Source organism: Tupaia chinensis, unplaced genomic scaffold (assembly GCF_000334495.1).
Source record: "Tupaia chinensis unplaced genomic scaffold, TupChi_1.0 Scaffold138260_1, whole genome shotgun sequence".
Taxonomy (NCBI): Eukaryota; Metazoa; Chordata; class Mammalia; order Scandentia; family Tupaiidae; genus Tupaia; species Tupaia belangeri.
In genome coordinates this window covers 256,095-280,395 of record NW_006198158.1, presented here as the reverse complement: position 1 = coordinate 280,395, position 24,301 = coordinate 256,095, and the positions used below count along the sequence as shown (strand labels likewise).

At 42.8% G+C, this 24,301-nt stretch overlaps 1 protein-coding gene across 1 annotated transcript in view; it reads right to left on the bottom strand.

Moving 5' to 3' along the window:
* MSN (moesin) overlaps positions 1 to 24,192 on the bottom strand; it is a 91,001-nt gene extending 66,809 nt beyond the window's left edge. The window contains exon 1 of the mRNA XM_006161122.3: positions 23,944 to 24,192. Within this exon, the coding sequence (XP_006161184.1) occupies positions 23,944 to 23,955 (12 nt within the window). The 5' untranslated portion in view covers positions 23,956 to 24,192. The remainder of the gene's footprint in view (positions 1 to 23,943) is intronic.
* Positions 24,193 to 24,301: the final 109 nt, after the last annotated feature.

Genomic DNA, 24,301 nt, shown 5'->3' with positions numbered 1-24,301 from the left:
CTGAACTTAGACCTTTCCCTTCTGGATTAGGTCTAAGATACTCATGGTCTGGTTGACACTTTTCTCAAAAGAAATCGATGAAAAGAAACCATCATTCAGGAGTGCCCACCTTCTAACCTCCCGCTCTGGTTCTTTATACTAGTCCCGCCTGTGGAAAATAGAAAAGAAAAACATGAATATGCAAAAGCATATGCACCCAAAAGTCAACTACTGCTAACAACTGTGATCTTTTAGATACAATGGGTGCTACAGACAACCAATACAGCCTTTTCCTCCCCCATTAACTTCTACATTCTTGGACCAAGAGATAGAGGGCTTCTAGGGAATCTGACTCAAGGGAGAGAACAGGAGAACAAATGTCCTCAACCCAGTTCAGTAGCTACTGAGCCCTGGCAAAGTATGTGGTCATTGGAAATACAGAGACTATTATGAACCATTACTTCATGGAGTTCCCAATCTAACAGAGATAAGATGTAGTTCTTGGACTCTGCAGAATAAAGTGTGTGCTATATAAACAATTCCTTTGGAGGCTGATGATGATAGAAAAGAAACCAAGGTGTCTCCTGGTGCTACTTGGTTCTCCCCATCAAACACCTTCTCATGTCCCTGGAAAGACCTGGAACAAAGACCCTTTCCTACCATAGAAGGAGTTTATCTTCTAACCAGGGTGCCACATGTAAACTGGGAACATAATCAAAGATCACACTGCGATATAGTGCCAGAATATGTGGGAGAGCTCTGTGTACTCTGAACATAAAGGAGCAGCAAGCGCCAGGGCCTAGGAGAGGCTGCTTCTGTAGCTGGGCCTACTCCCTAATCAAATGTAAAGTCCATAGAACTGAAGCAGGAAGCAGAAAACAAGTAGTCTTCAGTTCTCAAGCACCCTGCCTTAGACATGGAGCAGGGCCCCAGCCCAGTGCTTTCATAAAGAGCTGAAGAGTGAAGTCACCAGGTCCTTAGGCTCTTACTCACCAACTCCCTGTAATGTTTCCACTAACTGAATGTCTTGGTGCCCACAGTATTACTCACCTTCCATCCTGTCCTGTCATCCCCTCTACTTACTGGTCTGCACATGCCCAGACAGTGAACTCATTCTCTAACTCTCCCTTGAGTCCAGTTAGTTACTCTGCATCTCACCCCTTCTGCTAGTATTTATGGGTTGGGGGCCAGAACTCCTATCTCCTCTAGGTCCTCTGATGAAGTTTAAAGATGCTCAATGGAGCTATCAGGGCCACCTTTACCTGTAGCTACTTGAGTGAAGTGGAAAGAACACTGGACAAAGTCTCAGCTCAGCTCAGGTGTATCCATGCTGAGCCTTTTTCAGGTTCAGTTTTCTTAGACGTAACAAGGAAAGAGAAGTTTCCATTAGTGACAGAGTTATCAACCTTTGCCCAACATTAGAATCCCCTAGGGGGGCTCTTAACTGCCGATATTGGGGCCAGGTGATAGCACAGTGGTAAAACAACTGGAAAACATTGGAAAAGTTCCTGGATTCACATCCCAGAACCTCCCTGATCATGCCTGGCATGTATGCTTACACCTGTGATCCAGGTCGGCTGAGACTATGAGTGAATTGTGATATGAGAACCCTGTTAAGGGATGCCTGTCTGTTCTTCCTTTCTCTCTCTCTCTCTCTTTCATGAAAGAAACTTTAAAAAAAACATACCAATACCCATAACCCTAATCCAAACCAATTAAACCAGTCTACGCATGCTTCCACAAACTGGCCAAGAGAAACTAGAAGGGCAAGCTGAGTCCAGGCACACCCCCCAAGCTGGATCAGAAGGCAGAGAGCCTAACTGGCACTATGCAAAATTCATCCACCTACTATAAGAAGGGCAACTGGAACAGTTAACTTTCAGTTTCATTTTTGCTCCTAAGACCACTATTGTCATGAGTCTAACTTTCTTCCTTTAGCAAACCTTGCTTCAAAATCCACAAGAACAAAAATAAAATGTATCAGGACTAGGAAATCCAACTCTGGATGCTTTGACATCAAGCAAGCATTATAACTTTTCCTTCCTCTAAAGGACTAGGCGGGTCTGCCATTATGAACTGGGTTTTTCCATATGCTACATATAATCTCCGGCCCAACTTTGGACTTCCCATCATATTCCCATGTGACATTGTCACATTCCTGAGCACTTATCAACAGACTGTGACTAAATGCCACCTGGCCAAGGATGACACTAAACTACCTACTCCATGATGTCAGTCTGTCACCTGTTTCTTGTGGGTTCCCTAAGAACTACCTCTCTGGAGCACCTCTTATATATCAGACCTAGACTGACTCCTGCCACCCTTGCCTTCCCATTCTTCCACTCAATTATGTTTCCAAACATCAAAACCCTTCTATAAAGGTCTCCTTTCCAAAATCCAAACCCAGTTGACAACTCCCAATCTCAGAGCTGGTAAGACTTTTTCCTTTGGCTCAGTTCCTCACAGAGTGAGATCATTTCTGAGATGTGTGCCATCGTCCTCCTACCAACAGAGAGGCAGACTAGCCTAGATTTTTAGTGCAGTTGAACATTTCTGAATAGATCACAGAACTTCAGAGCAGGAATAGCCCTCAGAAAAAAAAAAAAAAAGAACAAACTCCTTTTGAAACAGACTATGGCCCAGAAAGGGGTAAGGGCTTGGTAAGGTTTGCCTTAGAAAGCTGGCAGCAGAATCCAAATTAACCCACAGCTCTTCAACTCCGTCCATAAAATGTACCCTTTCCATAAATCCCCAGTACCTCTACCTCTTAACAAGAACTTAGATCAATGCTAATGTTCCTGCAATCATGTAAATAAGACCCCTCCTTAGCAAGATCTAAGGAACCCCCAAACAATTCTCCCAAGCAACTCCTAGGAGTGTGGCAAAACCAAGTAGGTTATTGGTTCAACCAGGTGTAAAGCCCAATTAGCCTTGAAGGCTAGTCTGATACTAGCAAGAAGGGTGACACAGGAAGCAAGCTGCAAAACCAGACTCAGGCCAGGGCCCAAGCAGGCAGAATAAAACAACATATAGGTAACCATCTCTATGCAGCCCCTAACTGCTAGCATCCTTTCTAAACTTTGTTCTTGATTTATAATATTTTATAAGAGAAACTTAAGGGAGACTGAGATGAGGGAAATGCAAAATGTTTAAAGCTGAAACTTCCTTTCTAGCCTCAGAACTCTGGCCTAGTCATGACCGGAGTTGCATCATGACTTTCCCCATGATCCAATAATTTTTTACCCAGAGAACAGTCTTCTTCAGTCCATAAGGACTCAACTCCTTACTTGGGCTTGGTGGAGGGCTTGGGGCAGCACCTGAAGGTCTTAAACTGGGGTGTGGGTGTTTGGTGCTTCCAGACTTCACAAGATCAGTTTCTGACTACCTTGCTGACAGTGGCACAACTCTAGCAGTAATATAGCTTCACATACGGCTTAGGAAGCACATAGGTATTAAAGACACCAACTTGGAAAATGTTCCTGACAGCTGCAGCCTCTACTATTCCAAATGACAAACTTCTTACTGGCCTTGTTAGAACTTGGGCATGCACTGTTACAGTTCATGTAGCAAATAGACTGCGTGTGGCTGCAGCCCCATTTGGCATGACCATGTTCCTTCTTTTCTTTGTCATCTTAGAAGCAAGGACCTGAGAGAGGGGAAGATCCTTCAATTCACATCTGACTGGTCTGTTTTACATAGAGGATTATGTGAAGAGAAGCTAGCTATTTCCTAAACTTACAAAATCCACCTTGATTCCTAACCCTCAAATTTCCTTTTCTGGGCTGCCTTTGCCAGAGAGGTCTTTAATAGCTAGTTTAAAATTTTCTTCAGCTGTGGCTCTTTTGCTAGGTTGAATCCTAGCAAAGCATGGGGAAGCAAGAGCTATTCAAACCCTCCTTGGAGTATCAGTCTATGCAGAGCACTCTCACATCTGGGTTGTGAGAAGGGTTGACTCCCTGCTAATATTGGATTGTCGGGAAATTCATGATGCAGTTTTGCATAGAAAAATATGTCATGACTTTTCTGATGGCCCAGTAAGTCTCATAAGTTTGCCACCCCTACCTTAGTTCACAGCTTAGAATAATAGTCAGTGAGGGCAAAGACAACTTATGAAGTAGAAGTCTACTGCTTTTCTTTCTCCAACGAGCAAAGTTCACCATTTTCTTTGTGGTTAATGTAAGTTACTCACATTGGCATAAAAGTAACATCCTAATGGACAGTGTCACAGGCCGTAGGGCACCACTCATTACAATGGACTCGCATAGGTGACCCAGGTTTGGATCCTGGATTGACCTAAACATGCCTGGACATGAACCAGTGCCAGCTGGCTCGGGAGCAAGGGAAAAGAGTGTGGTGAAGTGAGACTCTGCCGAGGCTGTCTGCACCACGACCTCCCCAATAAATAAATAAATAAATAAATAAATAAATAAATAAATAAATAATTCTACCAAAAAAGTAACACCTTAGGGATTGCCCAGTATTAGCAATCTAACTACTTTACTTTGGAAATTTTTTAGACATGTTTTACCTAATTAATTAGGCCTTATCTGAACCCTCAGAAGAGCCAAGATGGCTTGTATTCCCTGAGCCAATGTCCTAATTGCTTAGGACAAGCAGTCCACAGGTAGCTGGGAGAAGAGTTTTGTTATGGATAGTTGAGAGTTGGTAATATGGCAATTCCTCATTGGTCCTAAATGGTCTACAAATGACCTATTCCACATAAGTGAACTTTTCCTGATAACTGAGGCTAACGCTTTTAACAATCATAATAATTCTTAATGGTGAGCTGAAAGTCTTTCATCTACTGACATACTCTACTGCTTTTGTAATCAACAGAGGCTATCAAAACATGATTTAAATTTCTCTGAGCACCTGAATCCTATATACTTGACTTTCTATATGTTCAACATCTGAGGACTTTCCAATGTTTCTTTTGTTTTTTTTTTTTTTAAGAGGTTTTTGCTATAGGGCGCGTACGCTCGCCAGACAGACAGAGAGAGAGAGAGACAGAAAGTGAGAAATCACCCCCCAGGGGGGATGGCCACGCCACAATCCCTTCTCCTCCGTTCTCCTCCCAGGATCTTGGGCACGCATGCACATATGCCTGGGGTGAGTTTTAAGCCACTGGGTCCGGAACGCGAACCATGGTCGACTACATGGGAGTCCAGCGACATAGCCATTACACTAACTGCTGGTCCCTCCAATGTTTCTTATCCAAGTTTCCCACCAACTCTGAAGCTAACATTGCCATGTCCACTTTATTGATGGGAGAAAGACTCAGGGAGGTTAACGGACTTTTCCAAGGTCACACAGCTAATAACTATCGAAACACAGTTCTTCCTACAATCTTGGTCTGTAATAAATGACTGGAGATATTTTGGACTCAAGCCTCAAGTAGCCCTAAAAGTTCTTTAAAGTGTCACTCTCTTTCACTTTCTGGAGCATGATCTCAAAGCTTTACTTTCCTTGCCTCATAAGGATTCAGAAAACTCTAATTACTCAAGAGTCTGCGGGCAGCTTCCTGTTTGTCTAAAGGGGAATGTACTGATGCCTGCAGTGGCTTCTAGGCCCAGCCCAGTCAAGGTCAATCTCTGGTGGCAAAGACTCCAGAATTAAAGGCTGGGCAAGCAGAAGCTCTGGTCTACCAACTGTGGAAATAAGGGAACTAAGAAGACAAGAGAAGGGCGAGGCCTGGCATAAGTGGGCAGAAGAGGGCAAGCACTTCTGGTAATTCTGCTTCTCTTTTTCTAGCCTGGCTGCTTCAATATGATCAATATCAAGCTAGCAAGCTTCTAGAACCAGGACCAGCAGGCACTGGGCTAGAACTTTATTTTAAAAATAAGTAAATGTTTATTTATATCTTACAAACCACTACCTTCCTCAACTGGGAAAATCAGCTATAGTGAAGTACTCTGTAAAATTATATTTTTTGGCCACTTGAATAAGATCCCTGATCAGGGCAGGGGCAGGGAGGGTGAAGGTAGGTTCTAATTCAGCTTTGTGGACAATTGACAGGCCCTACCACTGCTCTTCTTTGAAAGAAACTGGAAAGGCATGTGCCCACCACCAACATACAAACATATACACTCACACAGCTTTTTTCCTTCACTGGTTAGATGGCCCCAGGAGCCAGAGGTCTTCTGAGGAGCAGGGTCCTCAGTCAGGTACTATCTGGAATCAAACATCCCAAAACTGGCAAAAACCACAGCACAGAGAGGGGGCCATGTTAAGTACAAGAAATAAATTTAACTTACCTCTAATCTCCACTAAGGTCACTTAGATGCAGATAAAATCACAGCAATATATAGAAGTAGGACCCACTGAGCTCTCTGTCTGTCTCTCTGTCACTTTCTGGCAAGTACATATACCCTCTAACATGCATGCATGCATGCATGCATACACACACTCACACACAGAAAATAAATAAATGACTTAAGGAAAACAGTGTAAAATCTGATTTAACATAAAAAGATGGTGAATACATGTTACATTTAAAAAGCAAGTTGCACAAAAATACGGATTTCTGTCATGTGTGTTTAAAGGTATATGAGTATAAATGCATTTTAAAAAGCCATGATCATATAACTGACTAATGGTGGTTCTCTCTGGAAAGTAGAGTCAGAGACAAAGACAAATATTATATTTTCCAGTGCTGTTTTGTTTCTTACAGCAAATATGTGTTAGTTTCATAATAAAAATCTAATCCAAAATTGTAAAATTGTCTGTATTTTAGTCTGCCCCACTAAATTGTAGAGACTATGTATATGTTAATATTCCTTGTATAATGTCTAACTCAACTCTGCAAAAACAGATGGAAAAAAGTCCTCTCAAGATCGGGTGACCTTCAGAGGCTCTATTTTAGAACACCCACTAAGCCTAAATCTGTGCCTCCAAAAATAGTGGATCTCAGGAGTGGTAAGAGAAAAGATCTTCTTATTTCCCCCCAAATTAGCCTACCTTGATCAAATCATACTTAAATCTGCAAAGATATGCAGCTCTAGGCCAAAAGGCAGTCCGGATGTGGGGGTGGGAGTGACAAAAGCAACAAGAGCAGTAGTGAACAGCTGCTGGGTGCCCTGACATGATTATCTCCAGGCCTTACTTGCTGTACTACCTGATCTGTGCCTGGCTCTATGCATCTTTGAGCACAGAGGCCAACCCAATCTCTAGACATCATGGGCATAAACCTTCTAGGATTAGATTACACAATGGAGCCCAGTCTGCTGGCCATCCCATAATGAGCAGCATACATAGAAAAAAATTAAAAACTAGGTAATGCCACAAATATGTACTCTATGGCCAAACTCTGGCCTGCTTCCCAAAGGCGGATAGAAATGCTTGCATGGCTGCCTGTTAGAATCCACTGAAAGCTTTAATTCGAATATTCCCCCTCAGCATGAACACTACTGTATTGTGTGAAAACATGGGAAAAAGGAGTGGAAATTGGCTATGAACAAGCTGGCCACTCACAGATAGACAGGCTTTCCAAGGTGCACATGAGGGACAATGCCTTCCCATTCTCTGGCTACACGACTCCATTATACCAGGGTACAGCTGGGTCCACATTATATTGTTTCCAGTGTACCATTAGAATTGTTGTTTAGCTCTCTGGAAGACCTAGGTAAAGGAGTCTGAGGAAGACAACAGTAGCTGTTGATATATGAGTATATATTCACAAATATTCATTGAGCATCTACTCCATGCCAGGGACTATGCTAGGAACTAGAAATATAATGGGTAGTGGGAAACTATCTCTGCTTTCATGAAACTTACATTCCAATGGGCTAGGATGATATAATGGAAAGAACACCCTCCTGAGAGTCTTGGCTTTAAGACCCAACTTCTGCTTCCAATTCACTATATGACTTTCAACAAGTCCTATTCCCTTGTTGTGTTTTACAGTTGATGAAAAGATCTTCCACACACTCAGATAATTTGCTTCTTTACAAAACATAAAATTTTGGAATTAACTGAAGGTTGTGAATAGTCAAGACAGCAGTGAGAGGCCATGGGTAGTATGGGTTAAATATGAAAAGTATGCTAGATCAAGAATCTTTACCCAAAGACCTCTAATTTGGTTCAGATGGTTCCCCATGAACTATGTCTGAAACAGGTGGGATGGGCAGGTCTCTGAAAGTATATAGTCAGTGACAGACATGAAGAGGTATCCTAACAGTTTATGGCAGACTTGGAGCAATGAGATTGGAAAGATGCCAAGTTTTATTGTAGTCTCTATAACTGTGTCTACATAAAAGGATGTTAGGAAATCCTCTAATGTAGTACCACTTATTTTATGCTAAAGACCTAAGGAAAAGGTGGCATCTCCCTGCCCAGTCACTTGTGGTCATTTTTGAGTAGGACTGTGCTGGGGCCAGTTGGAGTCATGCTGCTCAGGTGAGTGAGAAATGAGACTTTTCAGCATACCTCCTACTAAAAAGAACCAGCTATGGGGGACCTCTGTGGGCAGAGAAATGGTAGCATCTGGCATTCTGGGCTCTCAGAATTAACAGGAAACCTGCATAGGAGAGAACTTTGAGAGGCCAACTGGAACAAAAATCCTGGAATGTCCTGGGTCTGCCCTCCCTCCTATGTGCCTCACACTTCACAGAGAACTTTCAGATACATGCATGCACTGAATGAATCCTCATTATAACCCTAAGAAAGTGGGATACTATTATTCTTTCCACTACACAAATAGGAAACAAAGATCTGGGATGTTTTAAAAAGTCTGCAACAGTAAGTCAAGGCTAGCTTGGCTTGCCATGTACTTACACTCAGGCCTTTCTTCACTATAGGTGCTAATGTACCCTCTCCTTCTCCAAGGAGCATTAACTCTATCACTAATCTCTAATACATCTTGCCAGACGCTCATCTAATGCTCTTGGATCTGTTGCATACAATGCTGCTGTTTCTTGTTCACCATGTCTATTTCTTCAAAGGTTTATATATCCCTAATCACCTCTATCTGAAGAACAGCCCCTTCTAGAGGCAGAGGGAGTTAGAAGCTTTTTAAGTTCACAAGTTTACATAAGTAAAAAGCCTGGGAGACCAGATGGCTGTAATACCTCGTGGTAAGTATCATAACAGAAGTTCTTACAAAGTACAATAGAGACACAGAAAATGGTGCAACTAATACTATCTAGGAGTATTAAAGAAAGCTTCAAGGCCAGCCAGTGATGTGGTGGTAAAGACGGTTAGATTCCACATGGTTGACTACAAAGTTCGAGTCCCAGACCTAGCAGCTAGAAAAACACGCTGGGCACATGTGCATGCATGCCCCAAATCCCAAAAGAATAAAGAAGGGATTGTGACATGGCCATTACTTCTGGAGTATGATCTCTCTGTCTCTCTGTCTCTGTCTCTCTCTCTCTCCTCTTTCCCCTTCTTCCCTCTCTGGTGTGGCCATACACACACACAAATAAAAAAATAAAGGAAAGCTTCTAGCAGATGTGACATAGAGTGGGAGGAGATAAAGAACAGGCAACCCATATTTCAAGTGAGAATGAAAAAACTAAAATAGGAAGACGTAAGTAGTATGGCCTTATGGCTCTACCACGATTAATGAAGAAAACAGGGATGGCTTACTTCGGAAACCTCGATTTCACAAAGATATAGTATAGCATACATGTGGGAAGAAATGAGAGCTGAGTCTGAAGACGGAGCTAGGAGAAAGCCAGGTATCCAAAGGCCCTTACTACATAACATGCTAAGAGGTTGAGATTTTCTTTTGTTCACATGTATTGCTTTATTATAAATACTGGCAAATGCTGGGATAATCTAAATGACCCACAAAAAGAGAATGATTAAGTAAATTGTGGCATAGCCACTGGATGGAATTTTATAAAGCCATAAAACAAAAAATAGTGAATGCTTGTGAGAATGCAGAGAATAAGGCACTCTTTTTACACTGTCTATGGGAAAGTAAATTAGTACTACCATTACAAAAAAAAAACAATATGGAGATTCCTCAATAAACTAAAAATAGAATATGATCCAGCAACACCACTACTGGACATATAACCAAAGTAAAGGAAATCAGTATGTCATAAAGATATTTGCACCCCAATGTTCATTGCAGCATTATTTACAATAGACAAGATACAGAATAAACCTAAGTGTCTCTATCAACAGATAAATGGATTAAAAAATGTGGTATACAGTGGAATACTATACGGTCATTAAAAAGAATGAAATTCAGTCACTTGAGGTTAAATGGGTGAGTCTAGAGAACATTATGTTAAGTAAAATAAGGCAGGTACAGAAAGAAAAATACAATGTATTCTTCCTCAGAGATGGAACTGGGGAAAAAAAAAAAAAAAAAAGACCTTACAGAATTAGAGAGATACAGATTGACTACCGGATGCTGGGATGGACAGGGGAGAAGGAATAGAGGGATATTAATAGAAACAAAATTGCAGAAAGATAGAAGACACAATATGTAGTGCCTTAAAGTATAGTGGGGAAAATGTAGGTAGCAGCCTACTGTATATTACATTACAAATGGTTCAGATGATGGCTACGCTAATTTCCCTGATTTAATCATTAAATGTTGTATTTGCATACTTAAAATTCACATTGTAACAATCGTTAATAAAAAACTATTAGTTAAAAATGCTATTTTAAAAAACTAAATAGCATTTATTTAAGTTTTTAGTGATATGTTAAATAGAGGGAAAGAAGTAGGATTTAAAAAAAAAATAAAGAAAAAGAAAAAACAGAGTCTTTGGGTGGCCCCATAGTGTAGTGGTTAAGGGCTATGCTTAGGGAGCCAGATCTCACATGGGAACACAGTTCAAATTCCAGCTCTAGCAACTTGAGAAACATGCCAGGCATGTGTATATGCATGCCTAAAATTCCTGATGGGAGAAATAGAAGAAAAAGGATTGTGGTATGACCATGCCCCACTGGAGGGTGCTTTCATGCTTTTTTTTCTCTCTCCCCCCTTCCCTGTCTCTCTCTCTCTCTCTGTCTCCATCTCTATCTCTATCTTTGTCTCCCTCTGGTGAGCACACATATTCTCTAGCACAAAAAAAAAAAAAAAAGACAAGGTCTTGCTGTTATAATTCTCCTGAATCTCTGGGATTACAGGCTAGCCTTACCACACTAAACCTTTAGGCTGTACAGAGAATTGAACCCAGAACCCAGGCCTCACATGTGGCCCCTATCTGTGGACACTTCTTTTTTTATTTTTTTTAATTTACATTTTTAATACATTCAATCACATTATTTAGCTTACAAGGTGATCATTTTAATATGTGAACATTTCTTCCCGTTCGAGTTGATCAAAATATAACACTACCTCCCTGTCTCAACAATGCTGTCTTCGTATCCCTCCTTCAAATGTTTTTCCCCAGACCCCACTCCTCCACACACACCACATCTGGCATTCACATCCTCTGTGGAGCATTTCTTATCAGTGCAGTCACCACAGCTGGGTCAACGAGTAGGATTTTGTAAGTACACTATAATTAGATCATGGAAAACTAAGGTACACATTTGAGATGTGACATGAAATACAAATAATAATTGCTATGTTAAATGGTGGGTTTATAGGCACTTTCTCCCTCCATTTGCTAAACTTTATAGTGTACCATACTGGATTTTACAAAAAGGGGAAACATAAATATATAAAGAACCATTCTTTTTCCACTTGACTCCACATTCCTTCTCCTCCCATATATGCTTGTCCATCCTTCTTCATCAATGGCTATTTTTATCTACCACCTGCAACTGGCATCCTTAATAACCCACATGAGGCCCCTAGGAAGAATGAGAAGCTGCCAGTAAGGTGGCTACTGCCAGAAGCTTGCTCCTGCATGGCCCAGAGACCATTTAAGATCAATGTTGGAAAGAATCTTCCTCCCAATAGCATTGCCCAGTTCTGGTCAACTAAGCCTTATCTGGCTAAACTGCCTAAGGAACTTGATCCTAAAGGAAGAAAAGTAGATGCCAAGACTTCTACTCGGTCATTGGAAAAGCCATGATGCATTTTTGCATAGAAAAATATGTCATGACTTTTCCAATGACCCAATATTTCACCCTTCCTCCACAGGGTTCAGTGCAGGTGAGGCTCATGTTCATGGCCAACTCTTAGGAGAATGAGATACAGCCTGAGATCCTTGATTCATAAGTAAGCACTAAATAAAATATCAGTTAAAAGGTGGTGGTGGAAGAGGAAGAGAGGTAAAAACACATCTAGCCAAGGGTACACCATCCCCAGGAACTTACTTTCACCCTATCATCTCAGCAAGGCTTCACAGAAAATTAAAAAATCCCTTTCCTTTGACCAAACACAAAGGGAAGCCACATTCAAAAAATGCAGTATCTAATGAAAACCCAATGCAAAATATGTGGCAATTTCTCTGGCTAAAAATTCCTCTCCTTTGCTCCACCAAAGCCCACATCACTTAACTCTCCCCTATCCAAGGGCAACATACACACCAGTGACTCAGAGAGAGGAAGTGGAAGAGGACCTTAGGAATTTAAGACTCAGCCAAAAACAATTTTATAGCCCTAAGGAGAGGGATAATGTAGGGGAAGATGATAGAGGAAGTCAAGTCTCATTTACACTCAATTTTGGTTTGGTTCTTAGTCTTTCCCTTCCCCAATCCAAGGGTCTCCTATTCTTTCCGGAGCCAGCAATGACCAAAAATAGCCAATAATTACAGTCTACGGGCTGAACTCCAAGGCCAAGCCAAGGCATTAAGTCGACAATTGTCTCTCCAAGGCAGCAGGATCCCCACAGTGAATTCTGTGGTAGGTAGATACAATGCCTTCAGAGAAGAGCTCACTTAAATGGAGGGGACTACTTCCATATTGATAACTGGAGGAGAAAATAGGGGGAAATGTTTGTCAATGCTATTATAAAAGGGAGAAGGCAACTTCTCCAAATAGTCTCTGTTCTCTGTTACACTCTTTCCAAGAAACATTTATTATTTTCTTAAAGACTAGACATAAGTCATCAGAACATCAGAAAAAGCCAGCATCTATCTTTTACAGATTAGCAAACTAAGGCTCATAAAAGTGATTTTTCCCAAGGTCACACAGATCCTGAAAACCAGAGATTCTGATTCAGTCCATTACTCTATTTTTACTACAAGGCATAAACAACAAGACATCCAGACAGTTGTACCAAGCTGTAAGTGTCAAAATCTCAAAGACAGCTCAGGACCGGGAAGGGGTGGCAGAAGAATCTTAAACACAGCCACTGAGGAAAGTCAAGTGAGAAGGTGAGGGATACAACAGACACACACAAAGAACTGTACTTAGCACCTGGAAGGTTTTACCTACTCCAAAGGAATAGTTGCGAATGCTGAGAGACCTAGCCCCACTTAACCCCCACACTCAGCCTTTCCAGGCCAAGCAAGACCACTCCTAGGCAGACAGAGATCTAGGTAAAAAGCTAAAGAGGGGGTGACCAGACAGGGTAACGAAGGCATAGAGAGATAAGAAAGCAGTGTGGAGAAATCGCAATCATTCCAGAGCTCTTCCATTTTCCTCTCTCCTTTCCTACTCCTCCCTATTGGATCTCTAAACAAGGAGAAAAGTTTGCAGGTGGCATTGTATAAACTTGAAGGCATTTCCTGTACTGAAGGAGAGGTGGGGGCCAGGGAGGGGCATTGGAGGGGGGAGAAAATAGCCAAATAAGGCAGACTTGACTGGTAGGGAATCATCAGGAAAGATTCCAAAAGCTGACGTAGCAGGGAGGAAGCCTTTAGTCATCGGTTTCCTCTGGCAACTGGCTTAAGGCCAGGAGGCAAACTGCCAACCTTAGGAAAATGCAAGGCTATGGTAGAAAGAAAGGTAACTAGGCTATATATTTCCCAATCCCAACTCAGGTCCTGCTGGAGTAGGTCTCCAAGTACCCAAAGCATAGAGGTGTGGTGCTACCCTGAAGCAAAATGCCAGATGTTCTAACCTAGCATATACTAGATCTGCAATGACCTAAACACCAAGAGGGAATAAGGAACCTGAGGAAGGGAGCTTTGCTTTTCTCTGTTTTCATATTTCTGTTATTGCTGGTTATCTTCATGCTAGGGAAAAGGAAAATTCAAAGGCAAAGAAGTTACATTACTTTTGTTCTCAGAGAACTTCCATGAGTTAGTTAGTAAACCGTAAGTACCTATAAAGATGTTTGGAGAGGAGTTTAATTCACATAAACCCCCTGAATATAGCAAAGACTTGAACTATTTAGCTAATGACAGCCAATTTGGCTGTTACTTTGTGCCCTCCCCACATCCTACAGCTCCATACCACAGGTTAGTCAATGTCAGTTAAAGATTAAAACTGATAATAAAGAGCTTCTTGGTGTACTTCATCAAACATCTAGGCTGAGATATCTGGAAAAGGCCCAGATCAGGAATGGGGGTAGGGAGACAGATTAGACCAAGATCGGGAACCCTATCTAAATACACTTAACTGGAGAAAATAAAACTTAATCTTTCCCAGGTTTTTAATAGACATGAGGGTTAAAGAGAGGAAAAAAAAATGTTGATTGAGACTGAGAAGTATGCCTTGGTCCCTCTCCTAAACCCTAGCCCCTTTCCTTACCTAGGAAAGGATTTTTCAGTATTATACATTATTTCATATAACCAAATGCTCATATCTCAATTTTTCTCTCATTGGGCCCTGATCAATATTCTGGTGACACAGAGTATCCATCAAATTCCCAGAAGGTAGAAGAGTTTCCAGGGATGAGAAGAAACTTCAACCTCCAAAGTCACCAATCGCAGAAGCTACCTGGCAAAACAGTAGTACTAAACAAGCATAGAGCCGTTTATCATACCAGTGGCCTAGAAGCTATGTCAACACTTACTTCATACCATAATATACCCACTGAAAGAAGCATCATATCTGGTGCCTGTGTCTCCAGGCACACCCAAGGGCTGGGTTTTAAAAGTTACCCAAAGGCCTTTTCTCCAAATTCAAGGCCCAGATGCTGTAGCTGGACTCTGACCAGAAAATGCCAGTCTCCTCCACCTATCACAATCACACACTAGAATATTGTCCCCTTATCTTCACCTTTTCCTAAATACCTGATCCTACAGCAAAGTTACTGGGAGAACTATAAGTTGTTTCTAGGCTGCTGGTGAAGAGAGTCATCACTGACCTTTATCCCTTGGTTTAACTCATATGAAGCTGCAAAGGAAGGACCTTTTCACATAACAACTTGGGCAACAAAGAAAAGAGATTTTAGTTAATTCATCCAGTTCTGGAAAACCTAAGGTATAGTCTCCCCTAACAGACTGCCTTAGATGGTCTACCAATTGACAAAGAATGGCTGGCTTCAACTGACCCTAAAAAGAACTTGGTCTGTGCTTACATGTACGTCTCTAAGACTTCCCTTGAAACAATTAGACCTCAAGCCTTCCTCATTTCAGACAAATTCACTTTCAAGATGGCATTGGTCTAGGGCTACTCAGTTTATACCTATGTACCAAAACCACCCAGAATAGCTGCTTCTCCCAAGTGTACACATCCTTCAAAGTCCAGTTCATATCCCAGTAAACCCTTGTCCCAAAATCTATAGAAAGTGCCATGTAAAGTACATATTTTTCTCAAACTGTCTTTCAAAGTGAATTAGCCCTGAATTCCCTATTAAATACAAAATATTTGAAGGCAGCAATTGTACCCTTCATTCATTCATTTACATCCATTACAGAAAATAGCACATAGTAAATAATAAATGGAAAGAATTAACTTTCCTGCCCTAATTCTCACCCATCCCACCCAGCACAGGGTTGGACACATAGCAGTTCAATAATTATAATAATTAATAATTGTATAGTATGTATTAGATGCTAGGAACTTTACATGATCTATCCCATTTACTCTCTACAACAATCCTATGAGATAGGTACTCTTATTATCTTCAATTTACAGTTGAGAAAAATGAGGCACTGAAGTTAAATAACCTGCCCAAGGCTATACAACTAGTTGGTCACAGAGTTTGGGTTTGAGTACAATCAGTCTGGTTCCAGAGTCTGGGTTTTTTACTCTCTATGCTCCCTTTCCATGAAGGCCTATACATTCTTTGTTGGCTAGCTACCTGCCCCAACTTAGCCAACAAGCACCCAGAGGTGACTGATGAGGGTTGAGATGTTAGTCTATATTCAAAATGGGTAGTACAACAGCAAATACTGTCACCAAATTAGAAAGAAAAATACTATAATGTTCTCTTAACTCAAGGGACAAGTCAAGCTAAAGCATTGAATCAGATTTCAAAGAGGTCAGATGTCAAAATTTAAAATGGCAAAGATAAAATAGAGAATTTGGGCAAGAGGTGGGCAGGGAGCAAAGAAAGTCATTCTAAGGCCCCAGAAGAACTGAGTCACCCACTGACTGAAACCTGTTACAGCAGAAGCTATTTAGGGGAACTCCACTACAGCCATCGTGTTGATGTAATCACCATGGAGCTAATTCTCTGGAAGCCTGTGCCCTCTGGGTAAAAAGAGTCATCCTTCCAAGGCAAGAAAGCTCAGTGAGAGACCACTAACTTGGGAATCTGGAAATCCAAGTTCTCCTTTCAATACTATTACCAACTTGATGCAACCCAAACAAGCTGCCTTTTCCATATAAATAGGGAAAAGAACTCTACTCCCTAAAGATTCTTTGGACAGTGAGGAAAATATGGCTAATATCCTCTTCCCTGCCTTCCATTAAGCTTACACATTTGTTTTCAACCATGCTTCTGAACCAAAGCAGGACATTTACCTTTCTGAGAAGTACTACAGAAAGCTCTAGAGCCAAGGTCAGAGGCCAAACCATCTGTTCACAAAGAAGCCACAGAAGTCAGCTTTACACACCAGAAAAGCTTGCTCTTATCCCTGACCATAAAACCTTGTCAAGTCATCCCCAGCACAGAGGGAGAAAAATCTGAGCACCCTGAGTACAGTTTAGAAGGCAGGCATTCAAAGTTTCTCTACTACACTAGAGGCCAAGAAAATTGGATTTTAGTCCAGGCCCTACCACCAGTTAACTGAAATATCTTCCCTTTTCTAGATTTGGCATCCTCATCTAAATCAAAAAGGCTGAACTATTAGGTTGTCAGGAAATTTATGATGTATTTTTCTATGTCTTTCTGTGCAAAAATGTGTAACAACTCCTGACAACTCAATAAAAGGCTTAGCGATAGCTCAGTTGTTCTATGGGTCAAAACATTCCTGTGAGAAATCCAACCCATCCAGATCAATCAACTAAAGAGATGTCTAAGAGTAGGGAATATCTGGGTTGTTCTAAGTGCAAATGCATTAGAAATCCGATACCTCACAATAGTCAGTCATCTCTGTGGTGGCAGGTACCTTAGGAGGTTGGTTTATGCCCACCAACTCCTCAATTCTATCAATATATCTAATTACTACACTTACCAGGTTAGAAGGAAATCTGTAACATAAAAACTTGTGGGAACCAGCAGTTAGCATAATGGTTATGTTGCTGGACTCCCATGTAGTCTACCGCAGTTCAAGTCCTGGACCCAGTGGCTTAAACTCACACCGGGCGTGTGTGCATGCATTCCCAAGATCCTGAGAGGAGAATGGGGAGAAGGGATTGTGGTGTGGCCATCCCCACTGGGGGGTGAATTCTCGCTTTCTGTCTCCCTGTCTCTCTCTGTCTTTCTGGCAAGTGCACGCACCCTATAGCAAAAACCTCTCCAAAAAAAGAAAAAATAAATAAAATAAACGTGTGGTGCCTTGGACTTTTACCAGAACCATAGGGGGTTTTATCAAGCAGGCATTGGGAAATGTGAGAAGAAAGGCAGGGAAACCTAATGAAGTTTGTCTAAAGCTCTTCTGTCAACCCACAGCCATCATAATACAATCTCATTTGTATTCCTTCCTTCCTTCCTTCTTCTTCTTCTTCTTTTTTTTTTCCTAAGGAAGAAGGGAGATTTTGGTATAGGGTGTGTGTGCTGGCAGGAGAGACAGAAGGTGAGAAATCATCTCCCCCCAGGGGAATGGCCACACCATAATCCCTTCTCCTCCATTCTCCTTTTGGGATTTTGGGTACACATGCACATGCACCTAGCATGAGTTTTAAACCACCGGATCCAGGACTCAAACTGCAGTCGACTATATGAGAGTCCAGCGACATAACCATTACACCATCTGCTGGTCCATGAATTCCTTCTTTCTAAGACATAGCCCTTTCCCTTAGATAGACTCAAGAGTATTCATGCCAATAATCTGGTCAGTTACTAATGAAACAAACCAACTCCCAAACTAGGAACTCTCCATTCTGAACGTAGTACTCAGAAAGAAACAACATTTCAAAAGCACAAGGGGACAAGAAGATACATGTTAGCAAGCACTGCTAAACTTTCTATTCTCAACCCTGCCTAGCACATAGAGGGTGCTCAAATTTTGGAGCCAACTGTGGTGCAGTGCTGTGGAAAAACGTTGATGCTCTATGAGGCTGACCCATATGGTAGGTTTCTGGATTCACATCCGAAGACTTTTCTTGAGTATACCACCCACGTGTGTGCCCGTGATCTATGGCTGACTGAGACTGGGGTGTATTCCAGCCTTGAGACCCTGTTAGGGGTGCTGTCTGTCTGTCTGTCTGTCTCTCACTCTCTCTTTTGTCCTCTTTTGCATGTGGGAAAAAATAAACTTAAAAGGGTCCTCAAATTTTGAGGAAAGAATGTCTGAAGGAATAAACATACAAATAGGAGGCTCTCAAGAACATCAGTACTGGAAGGGTTTCTAGAGTATACTTATTACTGGTACAGCTCACTCATGAGAATCTAGAGAGACTGAGGACTTGAAAAAAAGGATTTGCCTAAGCCCTTCTCATTTGGATCACTTTGCTGAGGGTAGAAAGAGGTGGTTCTTACATCAAAAGAAAAGAAAAATTCTCAGTTCATTGTTACTTTCCATTTTCCAACAACAATCTTCTAAATTTATGAACTCCTGAGCTACCCTCCAAAGTGACAGCTCCTGTTCTCCAAGTTAGAACCTGGAACTGGAAAGTTTCTCAGTTCAATAAAGCATGAAATGGGAGGAGAGATGAACAGCCAAGCCAGTCAATCATGAAAAGACCACCCCCTTTGCTTGACCTTTGCTACCCCAAGGAGAGCACCTTTCTACACTGTTTTCATGTTTTGTTTTCTTTTTCTTCTAGGACAGATGAATGGGGTAAGACAGTAGGGATAAAAGATGTGAGTTAGTAAAGCGGTACATGATAAACTCAGTTCCATCTATGAAAGATCAGAGACAGACTGTTAGCAATTTGTAACGATGGCAATTTCAGCAGTTCTAGCCATGAAAGGCCCAACCTTGGCAGTGTTTGTAGCCAGATCTTCACCCCTCATGCAAACCCTGAGTCTAGAAATTCCATAGAGTGGGGACTCCCAGGAAGATACAAAAGGACCTAAATACAGGATGTTGCCAAGCAACAAAATTAGAGCAGAGTTAAGAATCATCGTAGCTGTCATTTCATCTCATCCAGAATTTGATTTGCAGGCAGGGGAATAGACCAGATGACCTCCAAATGCCCCAGCTCCACCATTCAGTAAAGCTGCTGCACCAGAGCATGAGGCATAATAAAAGTAAGAACATCACCCTTAAAACAAGTTACTGTTATAGACAGCTAGAAAACAGTAGAAAATTAGATTAGTGGTGAATAACCTCCTCTGACACTGACTCCCAGAGCAACTTTCCCTCTCAAAGCCTAACATGAGAGAACAGACTAGTTGGTGGCTTCCAGGGTCCCACAAAGACCCTCCTGCTCCAACAGTTGCTCCCTGACTACAGGGATGTCCAAAGACAAGCCTGAAGGAAATTCCCAAGATGGTTCTTGCTCTGCCTCTATCATCTATGCTTTCACAAAGGCCCAAGTAAACTGTAGAACAAACAAGTAGAGAGATGCAGTATCCTCTCTCACTCAACCTCCATTCCTGTCCCCATCCTGAAGTCTGAAGGCAGGGCTGGTTCAGGGGTTATTAGACTGAAAATCTGCTTCCTATTCACCGAGAATCACTTTAGTGCTACTCGAGTGGCTCAAGCAATGCTAAGAATGGCAGGAGAACAAACAATCTACACAGTCCCTGTGTAGCTTTAGCTGTATGCATACTTTGAAGCCTTCAAATATTTCAAGGAGCTGGTCTCTATTTCTGCTCACATGGATGATCTCATCAAATGGCCACTTGATCACCTTTCCCCTGACCTGTTGATCTAGGGCTAAAATCCCAGTAAATCAGAGGTTTTACCAAGATTGACCCTTTAACTAAGACCTAGATTCAAGTATCAACTTTGCCATTAGTATGCTGTATTATTCTAGGTTAGTCCCTCCCAAACATGAATCCCAGTCTTCACATCTATATGATGAGAAGGGTTGGCCTTCACAGCTTTTTCAACTCCAATATTCAATAAATCCTAAGGAAAGATACCAAAAACTCAAGAATATCTTGAAAATTCAAAACAATTTCTCCCTCTCTCTCTCTCTCTCTCTCTCTCTGTCTAGCTAATCGAAAAGAGTCTCAAAGTAACTGTGATCTAAGAAGAAAAAAAGTTAAAGAGGGTAGGGAGTGGGAAATACATTCTTTATATATAAGTATCTTATCATCACCAGTAAGTGTAGACAGCAGTTAATAATCTCCATTGTTGCTACTAAAGGAGACTCAGAAAAGTCCAAGAACAGCAAGAAGTGAGGGAGGCATGTTTTAACAAATTTAAGGGAGGCTGAATAAATTAGGAGAAACAACTGGCTACAAAAGTGAAACTGATCCTCAATAAACTATTGACATGGTTCATAAGAATGAACAATTTAATTTTTCCACTCTCCTTTTCTAACAGCCATACTCCAGAAATAACTTAAAACACATCAGTAAGGAGCAGAGAATAAGGAATCTTCCCCTCTTCTTTAAAGGTACTGGTCAGTACTCAGTGAATAGGATGTGGGAATACCCCTGGACACCTCAGTCTTGGAATGAGGAATGAAAAAAGTAAAAGGAGGCACCTCTGACACTTCAAAATCTTACCAGAAGATGACACAAATGCCAACACATCATTTTGCTCAATAACCTATTCCTTTCTATCTGAGGACTATGAAGCCCTGAGAACAGGGAGCAATCTGCTTTAGACAAGAGAGGAACACAAACTTCAAGAATCCAATCACTGGGTCAAAGTAGTGGGTCAATGAAATGGGCATCATAAAGCCTGGATGCCAATCTTTGCTCAGTCACTATGTGTTCTTAAGTAGGTAATTTCTTGTAAGCCTAAATATCTTCACCAGTTTGTCGTTATTGTTATTTGTTTGCTATAGGGTGCATGAATTTGTTGGAGGGAGACAGAAAGGGAGAGAAAGTAAGAAAGCAACTCCTCCCAAGGAGGTGACAACACCACAATCCCTTCTCCTCTGATCTCCTCTGGAGATTTAAGATACACATGCACATGCACCCAATGTGCTTTTCAAGCTGCCATGTCTGACACTCAAACCACCACGCAGTTGGTCATGTGGGATCCAGCTGCCTTAACAACCCGCGGCCTCCCGCCCCTTTAAAAAAAAGGGGGGGGGGGTGGGCTGTAACTAGATTAACAGTCTTCAAGGTTCCTTTCAGGTTAAAATTTTATCATCCTAATAAGCATTGTTTTTCCTGAAAGTTCACTATTCCTTGTGTCAAACAATGTGAAAAATTCTCTCAAAATTTCAGTCTATCAAAATTCAGCCCTACTGGGACCAGCAGTTAGCGTAATGGCTATGTCGCTGGACTCCCACGTAGTCGACCGCGGTTCGAGTCCCGGACCCGGTGGCTTAAACTCACGCCGGGCGCGTGTGCGTGCGTGCCCAAGATCCCGAGAGGAGAATGGAGGAGAAGGGATTGCGGCGTGGCCATCCCCCCTGGGGGGTGATTTCCTGCTTTCTATCTCTCTGTCTCTCTCTGTCTGTCTGGCGAGCGCACGCGCCCTATAGCAAAAACCTCTCCAAAAAAAAAAAAAAATTCAGCCCTACTGAGGCCAGGTGATGGCACAAGTGTAAAACGACTGGACCCAAGAAGGAAAGGTCCAAGGTTTGAGTTCTGGGACCTCTTTGAGCATAGCAGATGCTGAGACAGAGGGTGAATTGTGGCATGGTGATCCTACTGAGGGTCTCTCTCTCTCTCTCTTTCTGTCTCATGAAGAAACAAATAAACTTTTAAAATATTTAGTATACTCCTTCCAATTTGATTCATGTTTCAGTCTTCTGCACAAAAACTATCTTCAGTGTTTAGGTAGCTTTAGTACCCCAGGCCTGACTTCAAACAATTAATGTCCTAGTCATTCTCCATACAACCACCACACTATCTTTCAACTGATGAAAGATGGTTAAGCAACTTTGAGGCAATTTCGGTGTCCATTAAGTTGAAAGGTGGACATCTCAGAATTGAGAATGAAATAGCCACAAGGGAAGAGAGACCACAGGGCAGAGTCTATTTCCAGAGATCCACTCAACTGCTCAGGCAAAGCCACACCTTCAGAGGAGTCAGGAGTCAACCACAGAAAGACCCAAAGAGAGGCTCCTAAAAGGATCTTTACAATCCTCTATGTTGGCAGAGACAATGTTTTGGTTTTTTGTTTGTTTGTTTGTTTGTTTGTTTTTTCCCTTTCTTTTTCACTTGTGGGGGAAAGGGTTTGGGAAGAAAGGGTGGAAAATCCCCATGTCATAAAGCCAGAAGCAATTTAAAAGAGGTGGTGAAAGTACATACATTGTGAAAACTTGGTGTTTCTGAAGGACACGAGTCTGGAAAAACAAGATACCTGGCAGTAAGACTGGAGTACAGCAATGTGGCAACAAAGCTCAGCATGGACCCAAAGAACTGAACCCTTTAACTCTCTTTCCTCTCATCCTGAGGGTCTTCAGCCCTTCACAAGGCTACTAGTCACTATATAAACACTACAAGGCTCAGGCAGTGGTGAACCTTTCCTCCACAACACTCAAGGCTCCCATGAGTCTGGGAGCACTGCATAGCCTAAGCCAGCCCAGCAAGCTGCTTGGCCTAAGGGACTCAAGCCTGGGTGGTCACCAGGCCTTCCTGAGCAAGAGAAGGGCCCCAGCAGCCATTTGGCGTGACTTGCACAAAAGCAAACAGAGCTCATTAGTCAGGCACACCCCTCCCTCACCCCTCCTCCCTGGGCATCCGGCCCCTCTAGGCCCCACTCCCAGGAGGCTTCTACTCTTCACACAACAGTCAGTGGGGTGGAGACCAGATCCCAGAATCAACCAAGAAAGGTGTGGCTCCACAGGAGAGAACCCACATCTCACAGAATAATCCGGAGGGGATAGAGGCATTAAGTAATACGAAGGGCAGGGATTTGGCAGGTGGAAAGAAGGGAGAAACCAGTACTCTCTTCCAGGAGGTGGGGTAAGTTTCTCCTAAGACTGGTGCCTAGTTAAGTGTTGATGCTCCTGGGTAAAGGCCAGCAACCACAACAATGAGTCCCTCCACCACTCCCTCATCACCTCCTACTGGCAAACAGCTGGGGATGCCTGGGGAGATTGTGGGAAAGGTGAGTGGGGGTACGGGACCCATGCTAAGCAGCGCCCCCCACGCACACCAGCACTCCCTGTGTCTCTGTTCCCATGGTCCCTTTTGGATACTGACAGCCTTGCTCCAGAAAAATGCCAGTTCTTGGACTGAGGTTAGTGTTCTTTGAACCAGAGTCCGCTCCCCTGCCCCCACCGCCCTTAGGAAAAAGGAGAGACCCCAAGGCCTCCAAGGAAGCCTTCCTCACTGTTGCATCCCTGACCGCAGGGAACTGGAACCTGAAAAAGAGGTCAACCCCGCACTATCCACACGTCTAGTTGGACACCTCCCTCACCCGCAAGGGTGCGCCAGATCAGGACCACACTTTTGTCCCCTCCTCATCCTAGGCCATGGCGGAGGACGCGGCATTCCAGGCGGGCCAGTTCGACCCCTCAGCCATCAGCAAAAGGGTCCTAAGTCAGCTAGTGCCCCGGGTGTCGACAACACCCCTCCCCGGCACTCACCGTCTTGGGCATGGTGGCGGCAAAGGCGGCGGAGTTGGCTAAGTTTAGCTAGAACTGTCGGGCAGCACTGAGCACACAGTACACACGCTCGGACTCAGGGTGCCAGGGGCTTGGATTGGGTTTCCTTCTTGCGTCGGAGCCACTGCACAGCTTCCTGCTAACGGACCACGACTTCACAGACCCCACCCAGGAAAGAGCCGCCCCAATCGTGCGGCCAACTCTTATGCGGCCCGGCTTCCGCGCGGGTCCCCGCCCTCGCGCTCGCCTCCCCGCCCTTGCGCTCACGCGCTTGCGCTCGCCTCCCCTCCTCCGCTGGCCTAGCCCTGCCCAGCCCCAGCCCTGCCCAACCCCACGCAAC